At 44.2% G+C, this 23782-nt stretch overlaps 1 protein-coding gene across 20 annotated transcripts in view; it reads left to right on the forward strand.

Moving 5' to 3' along the window:
* The first annotated feature begins 2481 nt into the window (after positions 1-2481).
* The window catches only part of trdn (triadin), a 58266-nt gene continuing 36965 nt past the window's right edge, over positions 2482-23782 (forward strand). For 12 of the 20 annotated variants that reach the window (XM_048985467.1, XM_048985476.1, XM_048985472.1 and 9 more), the window contains exons 1-5: positions 2483-2900; positions 5158-5376; positions 13991-14116; positions 16871-16900; positions 18503-18529. In XM_048985467.1, the coding sequence (XP_048841424.1) occupies positions 2879-2900; positions 5158-5376; positions 13991-14116; positions 16871-16900; positions 18503-18529 (424 nt within the window). In that variant the 5' untranslated portion in view covers positions 2483-2878. Of the gene's footprint in view, positions 2901-5157; positions 5377-13990; positions 14117-16870; positions 16901-18502; positions 18530-23782 lie in introns of all 20 variants that reach the window. The other 8 variants (XM_048985465.1, XM_048985475.1, XM_048985470.1 and 5 more) reach the window with 5 other exon arrangements.

The following is a 23782-nucleotide window of genomic DNA, read 5'->3' on the forward strand; positions in this document are numbered from 1 at the left end:
TTTAAAAAAAAAATGAAGTCAAGGATATACTGTGCATTTTTCTGAGATATTGAATTGGGGTTTTCATTAGTTGTCAGTTATAATCATCAAAATTAAAAGAAATAAACATTTGAAATATACCAGTCTGTGCGGAATGAATGTATACATTATACAAGTTTCATGTCTTGAATGGAATTAGTGAAATAAATCAACTTTTTGAAGATATTCTAATTGTATGACCAGCACCTGTATTTATTTTCATTTATGCAGACAAAGTGGTCGCCTTGTGATGGACTGGCATCCCATCAAGGGTGTGCCACTGCCTTTGCTTTGTGGCCCTTACCAGGGTACTGTAAGTGGTTGGAAGACAGAGGCATGGATGGATTGATGCTGTTGCCTTGAGATGGACCGGCTTCCTGTCTGGGGTGTAGCCCAGTGCTGCCCCAGTGCACCACCACACTGCGCCCGATACGGGGCTATGGAAGACGGATATGCTGTATTTATATGTGACTCAGGAGGACTTTGGGATTTAAATATAATCTAGTCTGACGCTGCACATTTGTATCTCAGACCATCACTGCATTACTGCTGTTTCTGGCTGGTCCTCACCTGCTTCCCTATTATGTATTTTTGAGTCGATAGCACATAAATGACTGCTGCTTATCACACCATGACCCCTTTCCCTTCTCATCCACTTATTTTAAATAGATATCGCAGTGTGGACCAGCAGTCTTTAAGTATTAATGAGTACATCAGCAGTTCTTTGAAGCTGGGAGCCAGACACATTCTTCTCTGCTCACCATTCCACTACGTACGCGTTAGTTCACAGCAAAACCAGTGGGTCTTATAAAGCAGTGATTACAGTCAAAGCCTGCATAGAAGAGGAAGCACCTTTTCTCCTTAAGAACAGGACAAAGCACATTTCTCGACATTTTCTACAGGAAATGTCACCCTCTAACAGTCACGGCTTCATAAAAGTGCCATGTCAGTAGTTTTCGGCTCCGTAAACACAGCACGGATGCCAGTTGCTCATAACTCCTGCATCAGGCTGGTGCCTGTGAATGTTTGCGATTGTGTGTTTGATGGGTCGTCGTTCGTTTGTGGTAGGTTAATGCCGTCAGGAAGAAGGTGCGGTCGTTGAGAGCAGTGCTCACGCTTCACGGTACGATTGAGCGTCGGTCCCTTCACTTTTAAACCATGTCAGTTCATGTTTCAAGTGAATTAATTAATTGATTAAAGTTAAGAAGCACTGTTTATTGTTGGCCGATTGAGAGGTCATCCCAAACACCCACAGTGACTCTCTGTGGATCGGGTTCCCCACTCCTGGCTTTTGACGAAGCGGAGCTGTATGTATTCATCCAGAACGTTAGGACGTCATTTGGGATGAGAGGCAGTGAGGGCAATAGCGAGGATGTTCACGCCGCGAACAGACATGTGAAAGTGTCAGATTTTAAACTGGGCATTTTAAGAATCTGTTGGGTTCCCCCCCCCCCCCCCCCCCACCAGTTTAAACTTTATCCAAAATGACATTTTCACTGGCATGGCCTGGGAATGAAGACGCCCTAATATCTGGTCTCACCGAAAGATATAAAACCTGTCACAGCACTTTTTTAAGACCCACTTCTGACATTTGCATCAGATTTTGTTCCACAAGCTCTGTAGACATCAGGGACTGTGACTGCGGTGTTGGAGGCGCCCAGATTGCAGGCGATTTCATCAGCAGTGGCGGTTTATTTAGTTCACGCTCACAAAAATGTGCGAGGCTGACCCGTATGATAATGCACACGCCTGTGGATGCGTGCAAAAGGCTGAGATGAAATGACCTCTTAAGAAATAACATTTATGTCTTTAACTTTATCCTTTGATAGCTGCCCTACTTATTACACTCATCTGATTAATATGCTGAAATGTGCTGAAAACGATGAATGCCTTTCCCTGGAGACTTTTCCCACAGTAGTTCATATTTAATCTTGAACTAGGTGAGACATGTTCTTCAAACCTTATCGTAATGCGTGCATGACAAATTTAACCCACAGTCCCGTACGGGGCTTCCTAGTAGTCAAAGGTCAACAAGTTAATCTGTGGTTGATGCTCGTCACATGTTAATTTAGGTATCAGACCCGAGAGCTGCACGCATTTTTTTTTTTTTAGCGTGGTTGACTTTGTGCTAGTTATAAGGGGCCTGCACCTTGGGTGCAGCCTGGGGTGATGTGCATGCATATGCATGAGTTCCGTCGCATTTCCAGTAAACTGAGCATCTACGTCTTCTGAGCTTGGCTCCTTGCTGGCTGATCGAACATAAGAGAGCGGAGAAATGCATCCAGTCGAATAACGAGAGCGCCCATCTCCTCCCCCCCAACCCACCCCCCAGAACGAGCCCTCTGGACCCCCCTGCCGATAGTAAAGCACCCACCAAGTCACGCCCTGAGACTTAAAAGGCAAAGAGTAACGCAGCTGGTGACCAGGACTCTAAGAATAACCCAGGCCAGCCACTAATGGATAAGGTTACCTTGAAGCCGCCGAGCTCGGCTTTCCAACCCACACCCGTGACACAGCTGCGGTTCTCGGGGACACCGGCCACTCACCCGGGCCTCCTACTGTCCACCGCCACCTCGCATTCCTCCCCCTTGCACCCCGATCCTCCTTTACCCCAACAAACTCCTTCGTCTGTGGAGATGAGAATCGAAGCTCACTGAATTTACCCCCGGCTGTGACAACAGGTGCTTTCTTCTACTTTTTTTCTTTTTTTTTGGGGGGGGGGAGGGTAAAAATAGGCCCACCCCGCCGTCTTGGAAGAGCCCGTTCCAGTGGGGGCCAGTGCGTCGGTCAGCAGTCACCCGGGATTGGTGCCCAAGTCACACTCACACAGTGAATCTCCCTGCAGAGCAGCACTGGCGACATGACGGAGACGGCAATGGAAGGTACCGTAATCTCGCTCTCCTCTACGAAGTCTGTGTCTCGTGCTTTAACCCCGGTTCACTGGCTCCGTGGGATGCCCGTGTCTCTGCGTGGACCCTCGTTAAAGATATACCGCAGGAATATACGTGTAAACGTGAGCTAGCGGTGGGTGCACCGGCCTGGGAAACATGAATGCGTGTATTTCTGTGTGCGCGTGTGTAATCTTCCACACTGAAGCGACGCATCGGGAAAGGAATTTGAAGATACTTTTTCTTAACAGTTTAAAGGGTTTAGCTCTAAGAATTAGCAGCTAGCCGGCAATATCGGGGAATGCAGCGTCGTAAGCAGATGGCATTGTTTGGTGGGAATCTTGGTGTGCTCCCCCCATCTGCAGTGGCAGATTTTTTATTTATCCCCCCCCCCACAACCCGTCATAAAGTATGTAAATTGATTTACCAAATAAAATAATTAATGCCCCCCAATCTCAACTCCAGGATGGCTCGGAAATGCTCGGTCAGTTGCCATGGATATGCTGCACGGGACAGGGAGATAGAGGCCTAGGCAGAGATCAGCCCTGGGTCGCAGGAAGTGACATCGTCACGTTTTCCTAATTTGGTCTTTTAGATAGAGGAGGCACGGCCCGCCATGTGCCGGCTATGTGGGCCATTCCTGTGCCCACTCCCCCCCGCCTTCCCCCCCCATCCCGCTGTCTCTCTCACACGTGCACATGCACATACAGACTGGCGTGAGATCTGCATTGTTTTGTTTTTTTTTTTTTTGTAATTTTTTTTTGAGCACTGGCTGTAACCGGAGCAGCGCTGAAGGGAAGCACGACATATGGCTGCTTGAGTCAGCAGTCTGAGGCGATCTATAATCCGGGGCCTGGTTGTGGGGGGGGGGGGGGGCAGCGTAAAAGGCACCTAACAGGTGCTCCAGCCTGACAGCTTTCAGTGCGAGTGACCCCCCCTCCCAGCTCCACACGCATCCAGTTCAGAACAATACTCAACCAGGGGCTGCCTTTCACGGTCCACAACCCGCCGCCACCTGCTGACTGCCAAGTCTGCTTTAATTGACGATGCTCTTTTGCTTTTTAGATTTCATTACCCCTTATGTCCGTTTCCAAAGGAAACGCCTCACGGTGTCCTTCCGAATGGAATAATACCGCAGCCACATATAAATACTCAGGAATGATTTAAAAAAAATAAAAAATCGCCAAGCACAGAGGAAGAGGACCGTCAGGACAAAAACCACAAGCGCTATACTAACCACTGTAGACTTCAAGGCATGCAATTAATACACACAAATGGGAGAAATCAAGAGTAGCTTTTGCATATAATTATAAGATCAGTGAAATAGCTCTGAGCTATTGCTATTGTGAAGGAACGTCACAATTTCAAGGTAAGGAATGCAGAAGAAAAGTAAGATAAAGGAGAATGCAATTAGTTGGTACAGTAAAACGACTGAAGAGAAACAGAATGGTCCAGGGCTAATACGTCACATGTGGAGGTAAAGCTTTGCGTCTGTGATCTGTCTGCCTTGTCGTGAGGTGGCCGGTCTGGATCATTTCAGTTAAATGAGAGGCACTGAATTACAGACCGCATTCATACAGACCACATTCTCGTTACCCAGTGCCGGCTGTCAAGCTGAAGACCTTCTCTTTGGCCAGACAGACACAATTAGAGTGTTTGAATTCTGCCACTTTTTATGTTCTTGTTGTTGTTGCTAAATCTGGCTGCCTGGCACTATATAAGAAGAACGGCAGAACCTCTCAGTAGGCCTGGGGAGGAAGATTATGGAGCAGAGCGGAGAAATTTCAGAAGACGCCGAGACAGACGATGCTGCTCGATTTTATTTCCAAAATGCAAATGAAATATCAAAGGACAAGAATGTAGTATTTGTGATTTCTCGAATCCCATTTCTAGATGTCACCACAAACCAGACCAAGAGGAAACATTGTACAGCTGAAATCTGATACTGGTTGGGTAAGGTACAGTTCAGCAAAGGAAGCCACTTCAGAGAAACTGAGAAGCAAGAAAGGTGCATGTTAAGCATATACTTTCATCCAAGGCAACACACATTTTTAGGAGAGCACTGTCAGACAGCAATGCAGGTTAAAAGCCTTGCTGAGGGGCCCAACAGTGAAACCAAACCAACAACCTTCCGATAAGAGGCACAGCCCCGTGACCCAGTAAGGCGACACAACCCTCCCAAATGCAGCCTCAAAGCAGCCTTCAGATGCCCAGCTTGATGTCTGGCTGCCCTTCTTGTCTTTTCTTCAAGGTGGATGGCGAACGTCCACCACCACCACCACCGTCATCGACAGCAAGAACGGCGACGTGGTGCAGCTGCCGGCCAGGTCCTCGAAGAAGACCGTGACTGATAACCTGTACACCACCTTCAGCTCGCCCTTGGCCTGGATCCTGGTCCTGGCCCTCATCATCACCTGGTCGGCTGTGGCCGTCATCATGTTCGACCTGCTGGATCAGAAGCAGCTCACAGGTAAGTCTGCCTTTCCTCCCACTTCCCGTTAACACAGAGGCGCTTCCCTTTGCTTTGACTTCTCAAATGACGAAAGATGCTGCAAGATTTTAGAATGAAATAAAGTAACCAATGTATTACTTGTCGTCATACTTATTAAGTGCCTTTTGGCGAAAGAAATTGCCTAAAGTATTAATTCATTGTGGCATTAATGAGTCGGTCAGCTGTAAGATTGCCACTTTCAATAACTGTCCTGTATGTGGCCATATTGAGAGATTAAATGCTGTGCACTGTTGTGATCCAATAGGACAAGGGTGGGGAACCTGATTCATAGAGGGCCAGTGTGGGTGCAGGATTTTGGGATGACCTCTCAGTCAGCCAATAATAAAGCAGTTGTTCTCAACTCCAGTACTGAGGATCCACTGTGATTGGCTAATTGAGGGGTCGTCCCAAAAAGCTGCACCCAGAGTGCCTCTCTGTGGATAAGGTTCACCACCCCTGCTTTAGAACATGCAATTTCTCCCCGGTTTTTGTACACATTTAGGTGAAATTTGAGGGGGGGGGGGTGCAAAGCACTTATACAATGCGTGTCTGATTATCAAAGCTGTAGCCTTGAATTCCTTTCATTAAGGTGGCTTGATGTTCAATAAAGCTCGTCAGGTGAGGAGCCTTGTTCAGAGATACTGGTAATCTTACGGCGAGGACGTGAAGTGCAGTTCAGGTTTGAAATGGGCTCCCTGAACAGGTCCACAGCCCACGAGGATGTTGACACAGTGCTTAATCAAGGATTGCAGCTAAGCATTAGCAAATTGAAGCAGTTCGGGTCTTTGGAATTGTCAACTCTGGAGAAAAAGGACAAATTATGTTGATAGCACACTGGGCCCAGGACATGTCCCTCTTCCTGGGCACAGGCTCGTGGAGAAGCTAGCTGGCTAGCTAGTGAGCAATAGGACTGATAGTGTCAGACATAGATTAAGTGCTCTGCTACTTGCTCAACATTATGTCCAGTTGCATTGTGTCAGGCTGGCCTGTAAATGGATTGGGAAACAGCCAAAATGCAGTCCAAGGTGTTTCAGGGCTTTCATTGGCTATATCCAGTCCCCACAATTACACCATGGGTAGTCTTTTATTTATGCAGCACTGTATTCTGGAAAATTAGTTTTTCTCATTCTCATGTCATAATACATTTTAATCATGCCGATCACACCGTAAAATGTTCAGTGTGTGGAATCCCTCTATAGGATGTTAGGGGCTTGTTCTTATGGTCAGAGCCCAAATTTTTCCTGACCCACAAACGTTGTCTCATCTACGAGGTCACCGTGGTAGTTAGGCAGCCATTTCACAGCACAGCCGATAGCACCGGCTCCCCGATCTGACGTGACCGTGATCCCTATTGCCCTGCTCTGTAATGCTTGGGGGTGCAGCAACTCCTACTCCACTGCCCCCCCTCCCATGTCACTCAGCTCTGACAGAGTTCACATGGCACCCTACTTCTGTTAATCATCACTGCTCCCAATTATATTCCCTATATTACATCTAATAAATGTCCCCTCCTTTTTCTACCGCCCATCCCATGTGCCATCCTGTTTCCATCCAATTAAAAGCCTATACATATCACTGTGACGACCCCTGTTTACCTCCCGGTAAAGTTTTTCTGCCTGCTGTGCGCTGTGTTTGCACTTGGCCCTAGTCGTGTTGCATGTGTGTGCTCGCACGTTTCTCTGTATGCGTACGGGGCGTCGTCACACGGACTTACATAATTGTGATTTTATATCATTTGCATTTTACCCAGAAGCCTAAGCGTGAGCCCCCCCCCGCAGACACATAATCTTAAAGTTATTCAGAACCACTATGCATCTATCATCCTTCCAGCTGCTTATCCAATGCAGGATTTCCCAGGGGGCCTGGAGTCCATCCCAGACACCGAAGTGCCCAAGGCAGGGGCACACCCCAGATGCTATGCCAGTCCATCAAAGGGCATAAATTCACCCGCGCCATTCAGAGGCACCAATTTACAAAACTGCATGTGTTTGGACTGCGGGAGGAAACGTGCTGTGTTAGGTGTAATTAAAGCGGTTTGTTAGCTATACACACAGCATGTTTTCAAAGTCAGTATGATTATACACACCCAAAAGGCTTATTTTACCATTTGCAAGGCAGCCATTCTGGATAGATCGGAACAGCTGAGTGTGACACTCGTGGTGTGTGAAAGCATATACCAGTGCAGACAGACTGATGTAGACCACCGTGTATATTGCTATAGGTCTGCATTGCTTTAGCCCTGTTAGCTGAGCTCATGGGAATTTTGCTGACACAAAAATGTTCAGAGGGCAAAAGTAAAGATGGCTGGTTCAGAGAGATAACCAATCATATTGTAAAACAGGTGTGTCTTAGTCCTGCATTCTCTAGTTGCTTGAACCCATCCCCTCTGCAATCTCATAGGTTACTGTATCTCTCTGAACCAATCATTTTTAGTTCTGCCCTCAGAACATTTTTGTGCAAGCAAAACTCCCACAATCGTTAGCTGCTGAGTACAGGGCAGTCAGACAGCCCTTTAGAACATGACATCTGAGAGCAACATCTGCCTCATTTATTCTTGTGACAACTGCCCCAAGCTTCCTTGTGAAACTATGATGCTATTTAACCTGTTTGGGTCATGGCACAAATTAGCCATAATTGCAGTAAAGCTAATATCAATAACACTAATGAGGAATGGGTATCTCTTCACCTGGGTGGTAAGCCATGCACCTTCTGAATGCTAACATGTTAAAACCTTGCGTGTGTTTGACTGGATGCTTCAGCAGCGTGACAGCCACTGTCTTTTAATTAAACCTGCCAACCTTGCGTTTACATGAGCTTAAATCGCAGATGACTTTATATTTCATTACGGGCAGAGTGAATTTTAAGCACGGATATTAACGTTGACACTATGACAGCGAGCACGCCGAAGGATCATGAGAAAGACACATCAGGAACTAATCTGAAAAGCGAAAGACCACCTGCTAAGGGTGGGTACCTGGCTTGTGGCTTGAAGGGTTAAAAATGTACGTGGATAAAAGGGCAGAGAAAATAACTATGGGGGGGGGGGGTTCAGCTGGCCGGAGTGAGATTTTTCATTTGAGACACGTCTGCACACACGTGCACACATTTACATATAACAGGTTGATTTCGTTAATAGTCTGTATTGTTTGCAGACCACCCCAACACTTTTCATGTCGCTAATTTTAGGTCAATAGTGGTATAATATAGATTTGCTGTAAGATGTCTTGTGTGAGAGTCTGAAAGCGTGAGCGTCACACCGGATGAGTGACAGCTGGCGGCCCTGTAACTATTTATAAGAAGAGAGAAGTTAACCATCACAGTTAAAGTTAAACATCACAGACAACTAGGGGAGTCGACACAGAAAGAATATCTGCAGTTTTTCTGTAGAATCCAACATGGACAGTGGACTGGATAAATCATCACTGACAGTCATGGAAATATAGTGCTAATTCAATTTGTAACCAATGCTTGCCAATTTACAAGTAAGTGCAAAAAAGTAGCAATGCATTTTTTTTCCCCCGACACGTTGATTGTTTAACAAAACGGCAATGATTAATATAAAAAGCCCAGTCATTTTGCCATTTCAATTCATTATGCTAATCAAATAATTCTGCTGGCACATTTGCTCCTGTTTTTAGAGAGTAAATTAATTTCTGAGCATTACAAACAAAAAAAAGTAAAGAGAATTGTGGCACTGACAGAATATGTTTATACAAAAAGGAAGGCAGTAAGCCTAGCTGTTTTTATTATTATTATTATTATTATTCATTAATTAATTCATTTATTCATTCATGCATCCACTTTTCAAACCTGTCCTGTCTTATGCAGGGTCATAGGGCTCTGGAGACTATCCCAGAAGCTATTATTATTAATAACTACAACAGGTTAATAATAAATAGCCACAGAACGCAGCAGTTATTTGGAGCTAAACCTGCAGATGACCAGCTTCTACGACCACCTGGAAGGAAATTCTCTAACTTTATATTCACGCGGTGCTGTCCAGCACCCTCACATCTTTGTTTGTCTGACAGCCACGTCCCGGGGATTAAGAATCAGAAATCAATGTCTCGCCCCACAAAGAGGAAGCGTACGAGTGACCTGTGAGATAAGACAGAGATATGCAGCTGCCAAGATGTTCTCTATTTTATAAAGAGCGCACACAGTTCGATCTCCGTTCTCTGGGGAGCGTTGCAAATCACGGGCGCCGTCCAGGCCCTCGCAGAGAGCGGCCGCGTTGATGTCGCCTCTCAGAAGTTTTATCTGTCCTCTTTGCTTGTGCCCATGAATTTATATACTTTACACTCAGAGGGAGTGAAATCAATGGCTTATTTTTTGGTTGCTGTGGACTAATAAGCTTCCTCTCATCTAATGTATAGCTTTAGCCTGCAGTCTAGGCCACCTTGGGGCGACAATCAGTAATGGGAAGTCATAAACAGTGGAATATCCCAGAATAAATCCTTAAATGCGAAACGCATTTAACAAAGAAGCGTGTCATCGAGAGAGGATTGTTTGTGTGGGGCGCTTGGGGTGGGGTGAGGGGGCTGGGGGGCTGATACGCTCTCTGAGGAGAGCAACAGGTATGGCCGTGCGTATCTCCCTCCTTGACATTTGGACAAAGGGCACCGTTTGTAAATTAATTACCGCAGAGATGCTCCCGGAGCGACGGGGCTAAGTGTGCTGCAGTTTTGCTGAAATGCGACTGCTCTCTCGCTGGGCTGGGCTGCGCTCGACGTCTGGCTCCCGCTATGCACGCTCTTAGGAGTTGCGACTCTCTTGTTAACTCATTAAATGGCCAGACGAGGGGATTGGCAGTGTGGCACCTTTCAGAAACCAGAATGCCAAGAAGATTCCCCTCACGACTGTGTTGCTATGGTGACAGCACCCCCCCCCCGCCTTGTCTTTTTACCCACCTCCCTGAGTGACCTGAAACCCCATACAGCTCCATACCATCCCCTCCTTTGCCTTCCGGCTTTCGGGACTCTCCCCCCCCCTTGGATGGCCATCGTCAACGCAATTTGATTTTCTGCAAGAGAGGGGATTATCAGAGATCAAAGAGCGTGAAATGTTTAGGAGCTGAAACTATTTGGAAGCAGGTTAAAGTGTTAATCAAACAAATGTCATGGAATTCATCAGCATTTCATTAGCATTCATATCCGACAGCGATTCCCCGATCCCACCTAGAGCTTGGACATAGGGCATCTCGACGTGCCGACCAAGTATCTGCGACGGGGGCCTGTTCCCATGGCCACTGACGCACTGTGTTTATCAGCGATTCCGGTTTCATTCATTCGGTAAGGTTAACGAGGATGTTACCTTGTTACCTTGCAGAATTGACTGGAAACGTGGCCTTTCCGAGTGCTTCTGGGAGCAATGACTAGCTAATCACTGTGGGAGTCAGAGGTGGGTGGGTGGGGGGGGGGGGGGTGGAGGTTATTTCTTTGCTTGTGTGAAATCAGATATGAATACAGTTCACTGGCAGAGAGTACAAAAGGGCTGAAGTAGTTAACGGGGGTGGACACATCATTACATGAACCCAACATTGCTGACACCAGTGACTCACTTCTCAGAGTCATCCACATTCCAGGTAGACCATTGGACAATTCATCACTCTATAAAGGTGATTGGACCTTAATCGTGTATGTGTGAGTCCTGTGGTAGGCTGACTTCCCGGCCATACTGTGCAGCATCATTTGGATTACATCTTATTTATTTAACAGACAATTGAGAAAGCCAGTCCTTGGAATAATTGAACATTAAGAGCCTTGCTGAAGTGACATCATTCTGCCAAGCCAGGGATTTGAACCCACAACCTTCCGGTTGTGTCCATGGTGTCCTAACCCACTAAGCCTCACACTGCCCTGTGCTTTTTGCAATGCATATGTTGCCAAATAGTGTGAATATTTAGGAATTTTAGCCTTTTGTCTTTTTTTGTGTGACAATGCAGCTTGTGTTGCTCCCTCCTATTAGGAACTTACAGTATAAAACGCAGTGCATGTAGCCTGGTCATCCAGGAGGGCCGCGTTCGTGGCGTGATGCTGATACTCACCCACAGCCCTTCATACGCTTCCCGTGCTGTTCCTGCTGTGTTTTGCATGCAATGGAGGCTGTGTTTGTGTGTGTGTGTGTGTGTATGTGTGTGTAGGTTTACGTCTCTGCCGCTCTTCTGCTCATGTGTCTCTCATCCTAACAGGGCCACACCTACCTGGTATCAGAAAAGCAATAAAGGAGATCCAAAGCCCCAGAGGCAAGACTATCCATGACGCGTTTTAGCTCTTGCAGTGATGGTGTTGTTTCCTTGCCTACCAGTATTCTAGAACATTCACATTGTATAATCGATTAACATGGAAATATAACATTCTTCCTATATTTGAAGACTGACACCAGTTAGGACTATGAATCTCTAAACAGACTAAAATAGCATTTTCAGTCACAAATAATGTAAAATGTATGTATGTTTTTTGCATTTTATGAACTGCAGTGATCTAATGATTAAACTTCAGAGGGATAACATCTGTGTGTGTAATCTTTTCTTTTTGCAAGTCGAAAGTGTTTGAGGAACATGCATCTGGGAGAAACCACTGCTCTCTGGGTTTAACACACCTGTCGTACTCTGACTTGTGCTGATACAGTAAGAGACCCACACTTTTCTCGCGCCTTGACATTTCTGGGAAAGGCGCTGTTTGTTAAGCAGTTGCAGTTAATTGATTTAAAGTGCCATTCTCGGCAGCCAGACCTTGGTGGTTTGCATCCGGTCCACATGGTACGGTCTTGTTGCGGTATTTGGGCGCTGTGTTGTGACTCACTGCTGTGTGCTCAGTCTGTCCACCTGCTCTTGCATGCCTGCATCCCCTGCACACGTCGCAGCCTGCAAATGAAATAAAATGCCTCCTTGTCTGTGACAGTTGCCCGCTGAACGCTACAGATAGGCGAGTGGTAAGCGCTGCATTAGGAGGAACCCGACATCACACATGATTTCACACCAGAGGTCAGAACTTGCTGCCATTTACCTGAAGAAGTCTCTCTCTCGACTATTCACTCTCACTGTCACTCATAGTCATTGGCATCATTGTTCCATTGTTCATACATCACTTCCATTGCATCTGTTTATTTATTTATTTTTTTGGCTGGGGGGTGTTAATCAAGCAAACATACACATTTGCATTCTCGCACCATAGGGCGCCCTGCCTAATGAATTTTAAAGGAATATTTTAAATATGTATGACTCCACCGGAAAAATTAGCTGTGATTTGCTTTCAAATGTGCTCGGTTGTTATTGTCACTAAAATATTTTGAATCGATGAACAGCACTGTGTCAACAAGAAATTAATTGAAGTTGTGTCATTCTCTTTTAAAGTGACTGTATCGACTTTGAAATGTATGCCAGGGGTGCTTAATGATTGCTAGGGTTATTTATGTGTGCTGTGGGCTGTTGTGCTAAAGCAGGATTCAGGCAGTTGACCGTGATTAAAGTTGTCCTTTGGGGCTCCTCTCTTCCAGTCCTGAGAGGCTGCAGTATGAGTAGGTTCTTGATCCAGATTAAACAAAACACGATTACACTGCACTTTGAATCTGAAATTGCGATGTACCACATTCTGCATTATTGCATAAAATTGCCATAGGTACAGATTCACACTCGATGGAGAAAACTTTCCGTGGTCCATTAATGTTTGTTGAAATTTAACCACAGTCATCAGCTAGGTGTTACGGTCAGAGGTGGAATTTCAGGTTCAGAAACTACAAATCCAGGTCAAGGTTTTGTTTCAACCAGCCAGTTGAGTACACTGTTACCGTGACTCTATACTCAACTATTTAGTTGACACAAAACCTTGGCCTGGATTTGTAGTTTCTGGACCTGAACTTCCACCTTGGGCTGAAGCCGCCTTTATCTGGAGATAAACATGTAAGCACAAAGGACAGTGGACTTGCCCCGCCCACTTCCTTCAGACCTACCAGCAGATCTGCTTGTCCGCCACTGACCTTCACTGTAGCCCCGGCTTGTGTGTATCAGACCTGAAATTCAGCGAAAGCTTCTGCCTACACTCTAGGGAGTCCTGTTTAAAGCTGTGAATGTCAAAAGGTGGTCTGAAAATCTGACATTGAATCTAGATTTTTCTCGAGGTCTGCCTCTGGAGATTATTTTATTTTATTTTTTTATCTACATGCCGCAGTTTCTACTCCATGTTTAAAATTGTATTTTAATGTTCTGCAGTAGTATTTTGCTGGGCTATTGCCCTGCCCGATTGGACTAAAATAGCCCAACAATGGCTCATGGGAGTTTTACTTACACAAAAATGTTCTGAGGGCAGGAAGAAAAATGATTGATTCAGAAGGATAACCAATCAGATTGTAGAGGAGGTTGGTCCAAGCAATTAGAGGAGGCGGGGCCAACCAATTGGATGTCTCGGTCTCGCCTCCTCTATGTGCTTGGACCCACCTCCCTTACAATCTGATTGGTTATCTTTTTGAACCAATCTTCTTTTTGCCAGAACATTTTTGTGCAAGTAAAACTCCCAGCAACCAGCCATGGGGCCTTTGACCAATGATCAATGAAAAGCCGTCTGACTATGGTGCCCCTCTTCCACCACGCCCCCAGGAAACATTCACCACATGGGCTCTGATCCCATGAAATCCGTCGGCAAGGCGGTGGAGGAATCCACCAGCTGGGCCAACGCCGTCCTGGCCTTCATCACTGACCTCCTGTCTCCCGATGAAGATGAAGGTATTTCACACACTGTACCTGTTTTCCTTTGAAATACGTGACGGTGACATACAGCTGGAATTGTACAGCAAGGACATTATAATACCTCTGAGGCATCAGATATTAGTTTAATTAACTTTATTTGATCTGATTGCAAATGTGATCTAGTCTCATAGTACCAAAAAACAGGCTAATTAAATTTAAATTAAGCTACACGATCTGACCTCCACCCTACTATGGGAATCGTCAATGGGTCCTTCAACATAAAAGTATCATCAAGCTTGGGAAATGAAATCTGCCCCCAGAGTGAAGGTGCTGATAATGCGTCTGGTATTTGGTCGATATATCGAACGCATCAAGGCCCACAAAGGTGTTTAATTCTCCCATCAACCACAACATTCACAATTCAGGTTAAGTGCCGTGTTTAAAAGGAACTAGAGGAGCATCCTCTGACCTTTCTGGTCTTCTAATACTCTGCTAGGGAAAACCTCATAATTACCACGACCGCCGTATCCGTTATCCCATATACACGAATTGATTAATGTTCAAAAAAACCTACATTTTGAGAAAGACTGAAAGTGGAAAGTAGGACACTATGGCCGTCCAGTGAGGCGATGAGAAGGTACGAAGCGCAGGAGCCACGTCTGCTGTCGCCCCCCATGCCGCAAAGCCCTGTGACCCTTCAGTGAGCCTCTGAACATGAAATACTGACCACAATAAAGTCCCACAAGTGAGGAGCAGCCATTTCTGGCATTCTTCTTGGGGCTCAAGCACTGGAGTCATGCAGTCAGGCATCTGTGCATCTCTCTGAGCAAACATAACATGTCCCAGTGTTAGTCCTGGGCTAAGTCTGAAGCCTCGTCCCCTCTGCCCGTCTACCTTTAACTGGGTAAATAAATTATTATTTATTTGAATCTCCCTGTACTTGACAGAAAGATCAGGAAATCTGTGAAGTATAGGATACAGTAAGCTCTATATCCAGCAATGTGTATGTCCCTGAAACTGAAAGTAGAGTGTTGTTCTAACATCAGAATGGTTGTGGGTTCAAATCCCAGGGTGTATGCATAAATAGTAATCCTTCACCGTGAGTTGCTTTGGGTAAAAGCATCACAAGACTGAAAAACTCTTTAGTATGTTTTCCAAACACTTGTTTTATCTCTAGTCAATGCAACCTCGTGTGAAAGAAATGAAGGTGTTTGGTAACACAGAGCGAGACGTGCGTGGTTCTTACTCGTGGCAGAGAGAGGAGCTGACCTCACACACAACACCGAAGGGTTGAACCCTTTTTACACACAAGTCTGTTTGAAACTCAGTGGCGTTGCACACAAATAAGTTCTGAATAAAGTTTACATATGAATTATGAGATTAAGCAATGTTAGATGCTTCAGAGAAATTACAAGGTTCTTAAGGGCTTAGAAGAGATTTAATTATATTAGTTGACAATAAGATCAAACTGTAAAAATAATGTTTATTAGCAGATTTAGGGTGAATTTCCACTGACACAGTGGACAACCGTTATTTGAGATTTTTTCCTATTCAAGGATATGCACTTAATATTTATCAGTAAAGAAGTATTTATTATTTCTATATAATTTATCAAAAAAAAAATACATCCTATAGTTCTTGGCCAGATGAGCCATGGACTCCGTGCTTTGGATGACAGCAGAGGCCTGAGAGTGACAGGGGTCTTAAAAACATTTGGAAGATCGTTGGATTGCTGTGGGTTTGGACCCCGATATGAAAGGCTTGCAGGGGGCCCAAAGACTCCAGAGGCATCCTAAGTTGGGATGAACACTGCCTGAGCGCGGAAATCCATCCAGCCCATGACTCAGCAAGCGTGGCCAGACTGGGGGGGGGGGGGGGTCTGTCTGAATGGAAACGACGCTGTCCACGGCCTCGAAGGGGGTCCTGACGTCCCCAGCATAACCCTGCCCCGCAGGGGGGCCCGTCTCACGCTCCTCGCCTGCAGCGCATCTCCCCGCGCGCAGGACGGGCTCTGCGACGAACGCGTAAATCAAAAGATAAACAAATAAATAAACCATCAGATTCATAAATAAACAGATTAATTACTAAGCCCTGGCTAGCGGATAAGCTTATGCACTTTATTTATAATTGTAATTTATTTACGCGTAGGGGTAATGCTATCCCTGCAGCTAATCTCCTTGAGAGGTACACCACCCCCACTCCAGCGGGAGATCCGTCGCTAATGTCTCAGACATCAAACAGCCCATGGCTTCTGATTGCGATCTTTGTTTTTTAAAAAGAGACTTGGGGGGGGGGGGGTATTATATTTTAGTATTTGCTGGGGGAGCACTCAATTTACGGATAAATCTGTGAGGTTATTTTTAAGCCTCAGATGTTATGAAGTAGAGATATGCGTGAGCCCGGAACTAGGCGCTGGGTTCGAGCATCTTTTGAATTTTCATTCAGCAGTTTGAGTTTGTCCTGAATTTGTATGACAGCTCCTCGCTACTGTATGATCTTTGCACGGGACCCTCCGCTAAGTAAACATCCTGCGTGTCATTGCAAGGGTGCTTTTATTAGGGAAATGCTTGCATGCACTCTCAGACATGGCGATAGCAACCACTCCCCACCAGGCCTTCAAGAGAGAAGAAGATAAGTTGTCTTTATTCCGGGGAAAGTTTTTTTCCAACCCCCCCAGCACCCCCAACTCTATGACCCACATTTATAATTCATTCTGCCTTCATCAATGTTTCATAAAATCTATTCTGCAGGTTCCATTCACGTACTGACATGTTTTTCCCTGCGATTTAGGTGACCTGGTGCATGCAGTGAAGAAAAAAGGTTGGTATTTGTCTATTAACGTTATAAGTGCTGCATCATTCATTCCAAACTTTCTTTTTTTAATCCGAAGTATAAGGAAAGAGGCACGTGCAGTCATCCTGTGTAGCAGTTTATGAATAGCGTGACTCATGGCACTTATAGAAGACGGCACTGTCCTGCGTGTGTTTAATTAGAACGGCACCCAATACCATTACCACTTCATTAGAGGTCCTCATTGTATCAAGTGACAAAGTGCACCGCTGTCACTAATAAAGTCACAGTGAATGAGGCCTTCAATGTTTCAATGTGATGCATTCTGGGGCATAAGTGGTCCTGCGCAGAGCTGCCCGGCTTTCCGTGCTCGCTGAATATGCATGAATCTGCTGCTACCTGACAGGCCGATAGCTACTCGTAGGTATAACTTGCGTCAAAATCAGCCGAGATCAGACCCTCTTGGTCCATAGCCATATTCTGAAGCATCTTTTAAGATTTTCAGATCCCTTTAATCTCAAATTTAAGAGATTACTTTTATGTTGTGCGTGTAGTTAGCATAAGAAATTCTACTTCCACATACCAAAAAAGCAGAATGTTTACATGTCTTCTACTGATAAAATTTAATCTTATGAAGTTGCCCCATAAACTTTATAATTCATCAGAATTTTCTACTGATTTAATTGCAAATGAGGTGAAAAGCTATTCAGCATCAATTAAACATTTAAAATCAGGAGTCAGATAAAAATCCTCTGCAAACTTTGGAGATCAAAGGTTTAGTTCAGAAGCCGCAGTTGTCCAGAAGAACTTTAATAGCTTTCAGTTTTACCTTTTACCTTATCCGTCCATCCATCCATCCGTCCATCCATCCATCCATCCACCCATCCATCCATCCATCCTTCTTGCTCCGGGTCCAGATCGCAGGGGCAACAGTATTGGCAGAGAACATTAATATCTTACCTTATTAAACCTGCAGCCACGTTTTCCAAAGCACATTTGACAGAGCAGCTGGTGAGCTATTTCTATACTGTGTCTTAATACTACTTATATCCCTTTGACTGGTACAGATGATAGACGCACTGAGCGGTGATGCATGAAGGTGCATTTCAGCGACTGCCCCTTAGACCCGTGGTCATAAAGTACCTGATTTTCAGATCACTCGTTTTTTGACACTTATCAGAGCTTTAATTTTGACGTTTCAGTAGAAATGTAATTAATACGTTCGAGGAAAAAGAGCTGACGTTCTGAGCCAAGAGGGGAAGGAAGAATATCGTGTCTGAGATAGCAGCAGGTTTACTCTGTGTACTTTGCTGCCGCATTAATTAGATACAGCTGACATCTCAAACAGAGATCAAGAATTTGGTGAGCACCCATAAACCCTCTGCTTTAATCCCAGCTATAGTTCAATGCCAGCAAAATAATGAAAATCCTTGGTCCAGAATATGCCCCGCTCAAGGTTGTTTCCATTTTCCATTCCCAAATCGCAAACCCATTAAACCAGCGATACAATCACTCCACCTTCATAAGCTTACTTATTAACGTTCCACGGGGACTTGGTCCACATCAAGAAATCTGAAATGAAATTCGTAGTTTGACTTCTTGTTTAATAAATCGTTTGTCTGTCAATTTTAGGGGAATTTCTTCCATCCAAGAAGAAAGGTTTGTGACTGCCTGTTTGAGAACGGCTGTCGCAGTTGAATGTATGCAAAATGTGGAATAACAGAGTGCTGCTGAACAGCATGTACCCAGATTAACCAGTTAACCTGCATTATGGTTTTCTGTTCATTAGGTTGGATCAGCAGGTGGTTGGATGTTCAGACAGCTTAATGACTGGAGCCAAGATAATCTGTGTACATTAATATATTATTCACCAAAAAGTGTGGATCAGTGTTTCAAGTTTCCATATTAAGATCAGAGCAGGTAAAAAAAAATACCTAGCTGCTGCATGGTCCCAACAAAATTTAAATGTTTTGGGAGAAAATATCAGAAATTGAAACTCTGAAATAAATTTTTAACAAGGCCTATGTACTTGGAAATAAAACAACCGTGATTTCTTTTCATTTAACTATGTGATTTGTGCGTACAATAATGTGAAAACATAACTGTTGGTGGAAAATGCCATGAACATTTACGGCGTCCAGCGTTGACAGTTATCTAAGGTTGACGGACATCTAAGGTTTCAGTTCTGCAGAAGCAAAACTGATGGTCAATAAAGAAGAAGATGAGTCTTTAAGGGAGAAATATGCATGAAGGCCGCGAAATCACTGGCTATTGAGAACGAAGATGAAGATGATTTTTATGGTGATTAGTATCATGACAGCAATGACAGCGTTGACTACAGTTATGATTATTATAAGGGTGGTTATTATAAGACAAAGTCGTAAGTGAAATGAATGACAGTGATGACTATGTGGAGGAAGAAGATAAGGATATCACCAAGGTTAGAACTGGCAACGATGACCATGAGGATTATTATACTCATTACTGTTATCATGAGGAAAAGGGCAATAAGAACAAACAAGCAAGTGAAAGGGTTAATGTAAGTGAGACAGAGGTGGATGGGGGACATGATGATTCAGATAAAGTGGATGATGAAGATTATGGTGATTGATGAAGATGCTGAGTATAAAACATTAAGAGTGGTGATGATGGAGATTAGGATGACATGATGATGGGGAAGTTGGTACAGATGAAGATTCTAAAGTTCATGTAGATGACCACAATGAAATGAATGACAAAGGTGAATATGAAGATGATGTTTAAGAGGAAAAAACTGTTGGCAGGTTTGGAAATGATGATGAATAGTGATGAAGATGATGATGAGGGTGATGGCATTGTTGTTAATGATAATGAAGGTACAAATACTGAAATAAAATGAAAATGAGAAGATGATTTCAGTGTAGGGCACGCTGAGAACAATCAAAAGCACATCAAAGAAGTTGGGGATGGTGATGAGGTCAGTGTCATGGCGATGGCGATGATGTAAATGGCGATCGTGACAAATCGTTCTGAGGAATAATATGAACCAGTGAAGTAATACGAATCAGAAAAGAACCAGTGATGAAAATAAAACATTCAGACTGTGAAAGAAGAGATGGGGACATTAATGATGAGAATGATGATGGCCGACGGAAGATGCTGATGAAGACTGAAGTGATGGCAATGACGAGAAAGATCTAAAGTCAATGGCTAGGATGAGAACCGTCAAGATGTTGATGGTCTCGTAGGTAGTGATGATCACAGTAGTGAGGTAAGAAGAATGAAAATAAAGATGGATATGGTGGTGAGGACAGACAGGACGCTGATGGTATAGAGGGCCATGAGCCAAGAGGGCACAAGTAAGCAGAAGGATGGTGGTGATGAAGAGGAAGAAGAGGAAAGCAGCATCGTATGAGTCACAACAGTAAAGAAAATGCTGGGATCAGCCTGATTCTATCAACCATTCTGGTGGAAATAACTTTTATACTCCTGGTGACTTTGAAGTGCAGGACGAAAGTAAATATGCCGGTGAAAATCTCAGAGACATCGAGAGCATCAAATGAAATGCAGAAGCTATTACTGTCACCAAGACTAAAGAAGTCTGAGGCAAAATCAAAGATGACCATGGGTCCAAGCTATTGGGATGTCAGTCAACATTACAGATATGGACAATGTGCTTTGCTGCTTTGATGCTTATTTATGACGCTGATATTAACCTTGATAGTGACAGATGTGACAGTGCTACCCTGGATAGAAGGCAATTTTGTACCTTCTAATAAGTATAAAGAATATACAGTATGTATGATAATATACACAGAACACACTGTAAGACTGGATCTAACTTTTGTACAGGATCCATATATTTGATGGTGATAAATGACCAATAAGCATTACTTGAAAGAAAGGCTTATGTAAATCACTTAAAAAAAGAATTTGCCGATTTGCTTCTTCAAATGCCATCACTTTGTAACACGTCAGAAATAAAGAAAAAACTCACAACTCTGAAAAGTACAGCGATTGTCTTTGGTCTTGTGGATTCGTTAAGGTTACAATTATACTAGCACTTATGACAAGCTGATGATTTCGGGGTTACAGACATGACATGGGTTACAGATTTTCTGATTCAGAATTCTGTTTAGCAATTGCGGCAGAAGCTCCATTTGCCGTCTGACAGCTGCCGTGTAATTGTGTAATTGTGTAATTGTCTAATAAAGACAGGGAACAGATTGCTGCTCATGTTTCTTCATGCTGTCATTTGTTTCTGAAATATGGAGAAACATTAGAAAACAATGGCACTAGGTCCAGGGTACCATATAATTTAAATTAAGCCAAAATAACAGTCTAATAATTAAAGAAATCTATACAAGATATAATGGGTGAGCAAACAATAATGACAATTATTATAAAGGAGTCAATTGCACATAAATATTTACAGGAATAATAACCAGCATCTTCTTTGCAGCAGCAAAAGGCATCAACTTAGCAATGCTTGTCGTTCAATAAATAATAAAAATCTCTTGGTTGCCTTGGTGACAGGGTTATGATTCCTTATGATGCAGTAGATGTTTATTGTTCGTACATTTTTAAATGTATGCAAGATATATTGTAATTACATAATTGTGGAAAGCAGGTAAATTGCAATATGTCTGTGTGGTTTCTTTTCTGCTTTAGATTAGAAATTAAGTTGCAGCTCTGACCTGACTGGGCGGCGTGATGTGATGTGATGTGGAGCTCAGACAGTTTAATCTGCCGAGAGTCTGAGGCAGATTTGTAACTCTCCGCAGAGCAGAAAATAATAGTCAGTTGATTATTTTTGGGTACATTTCCTGCTTCTGCTCGCCAGCTTATGTTGCGGAACATGTTTTCTGGCAGATGTTCTTATTTACTTCATTATTAAAACGACGCTGTTGAGCTGAAATGAGCCCCGCGATGCGGCCGGGCGTCTGAGTGGGATTAATGGTGGCCCTCGTCATCGGTATTTTCTGCCCTCGTGCCCGGTGGTCCAGCTGCTCAGATGACAGTACTGCAGGACTCACAGGACCTTGTGCCATCTCTTTGGTCTTTCACATATTGTGCCTGAGACCTCCGGCGGCATAATTCTCAGGGAAATTAGGGTATCTGCATTGTCTTTTGTGATCCTCCTATCCAAGGTGACCCCTGCCTTGTGCCCTGTCATTCTTGGGATAGGATCTGGGCTCAGCCTGATTGCAGAAGCTGTACTGCAGCTTGGTTGCGTAATAAGTAATAAGTACTGAATGAGGTGCGGCTGCGTTCCAGCCAGGCTGTTCCCTAGCATATGCATCACTGGATGCCATTGAACAGGCCCCCGTGATATTAGCTAGGCAATTAGCTGCTGAAATCGGCAGAAAGGTTGTAACCAGGGCCAGCCTTGGGTACTCTGACTGCCCCCACCCCCGAGAGCAGCAGAACATTTTTGTCAGTTCATTTATATTAAAACCATTTCAGTAGCACAGGGTATCTGGCAGCTAACTAGCTAGCTAGCGTCTGCTGCACGAGATAAGTAGTGAAATGTGAAAAATAGTGTAAATAACTGTAATGTCACAGAATGTAACTGAGTGGAATCTCTTTAATGAAAGAGACGGTCACCTATAAGGGCAGGCCGGCCTTGGTTGCAATGCAAGGCAGGGTTGCTCAACTTGAATTTAAATTCTTTAAGCTCATGCATATAATTCGATGTCCACTTAAGCCCTTCATGCAGTGGACCTTGCTTACAAGTGGTACAGTAGGGTCCAGGCAAGTAACATACTCAAGGGTGTAGGCTTGCTTACAACATTAGCAGAGATCAAATCAGCCCCGTAGCCCCCATAAACATACACAGAATTCCCACAATACTGGCAGGGAGACGTCCTGACGTCTATACCGTCCATACGTCTATACCGTCCATACCATCCTTACATCTATACCGTCTATACTGTCCATACTGTCCTTAAGCCCATACCGTCCTTACGTCTATACCGTCCATACTGTCCTTACATCTATACCGTCTATACCGTCCATACGTCTATACCGTCCATACTGTCCTTACGCCCATACCGTCCTTACGCCTATACCGTTCATACCGTCCTTACGCCCATATCATCCTTACGTCTATACCATTCATACGTCCTTACGCCCATACTGTCCTTACGTCTATACCGTTCATACCGTCCTTACGCCCATACCGTCCTTACGTCTATACCGTTTATACCGTCCTTACGCCCATACCGTCCTTAAGTCTAAACCGTTCATACTGTCCTTACGCCCATACCGTCCTTATGTCTATACCGTTCATACCGTCCTTACGCCCATACCATCCTTATGTCTATAACGTCCATACCATCCTTACATCCATACCATCCTTACATCTATACCATCTATATCGTCTATACCGTCCTTATGCCCATACCGTCCTTACATCTAAAACGTCCATACCATCCTTACATCCATACCATCCTTACATCTATACCATCTATACCGTCTATATCGTCTATACCGTCCTTACGCCCATACTTTCCTTACGTCTATAACGTCCATACCATCATTACATCCATACCATCCTTACATCTATACCGTCCATACCATCCTTATGTCCCTACCATCCATACCGTGGGATAGGATTTGGAAAGGTTTTCTTTAAGGCAGTGATTATGCAGTGTATTTAACATCTGGTGAGACAACACATGCCTCTATACCTTGATTTGTTTGTCACAATGCTCTTTGATGGCGGGAGAATTTCTCTCGTGCTTTTGGCTTCACCAAAGACAGAGTTCAGTGAGTTTCTGGTTCTCAGATAAATCTGCAGGGTCAGCCTGCTGTGACTGCATTGTGACCCATTTCTGCCATTTGACGATACCCCTACGGGGAAATACATTTCCTAAATTAAAGATCCTTTTCAATCCCATTTCCCATTCACCTTTGACTCAAATATTGTGT

Source organism: Brienomyrus brachyistius, chromosome 19, assembly GCF_023856365.1.
Source record: "Brienomyrus brachyistius isolate T26 chromosome 19, BBRACH_0.4, whole genome shotgun sequence".
NCBI classification, from domain to species: Eukaryota; Metazoa; Chordata; class Actinopteri; order Osteoglossiformes; family Mormyridae; genus Brienomyrus; species Brienomyrus brachyistius.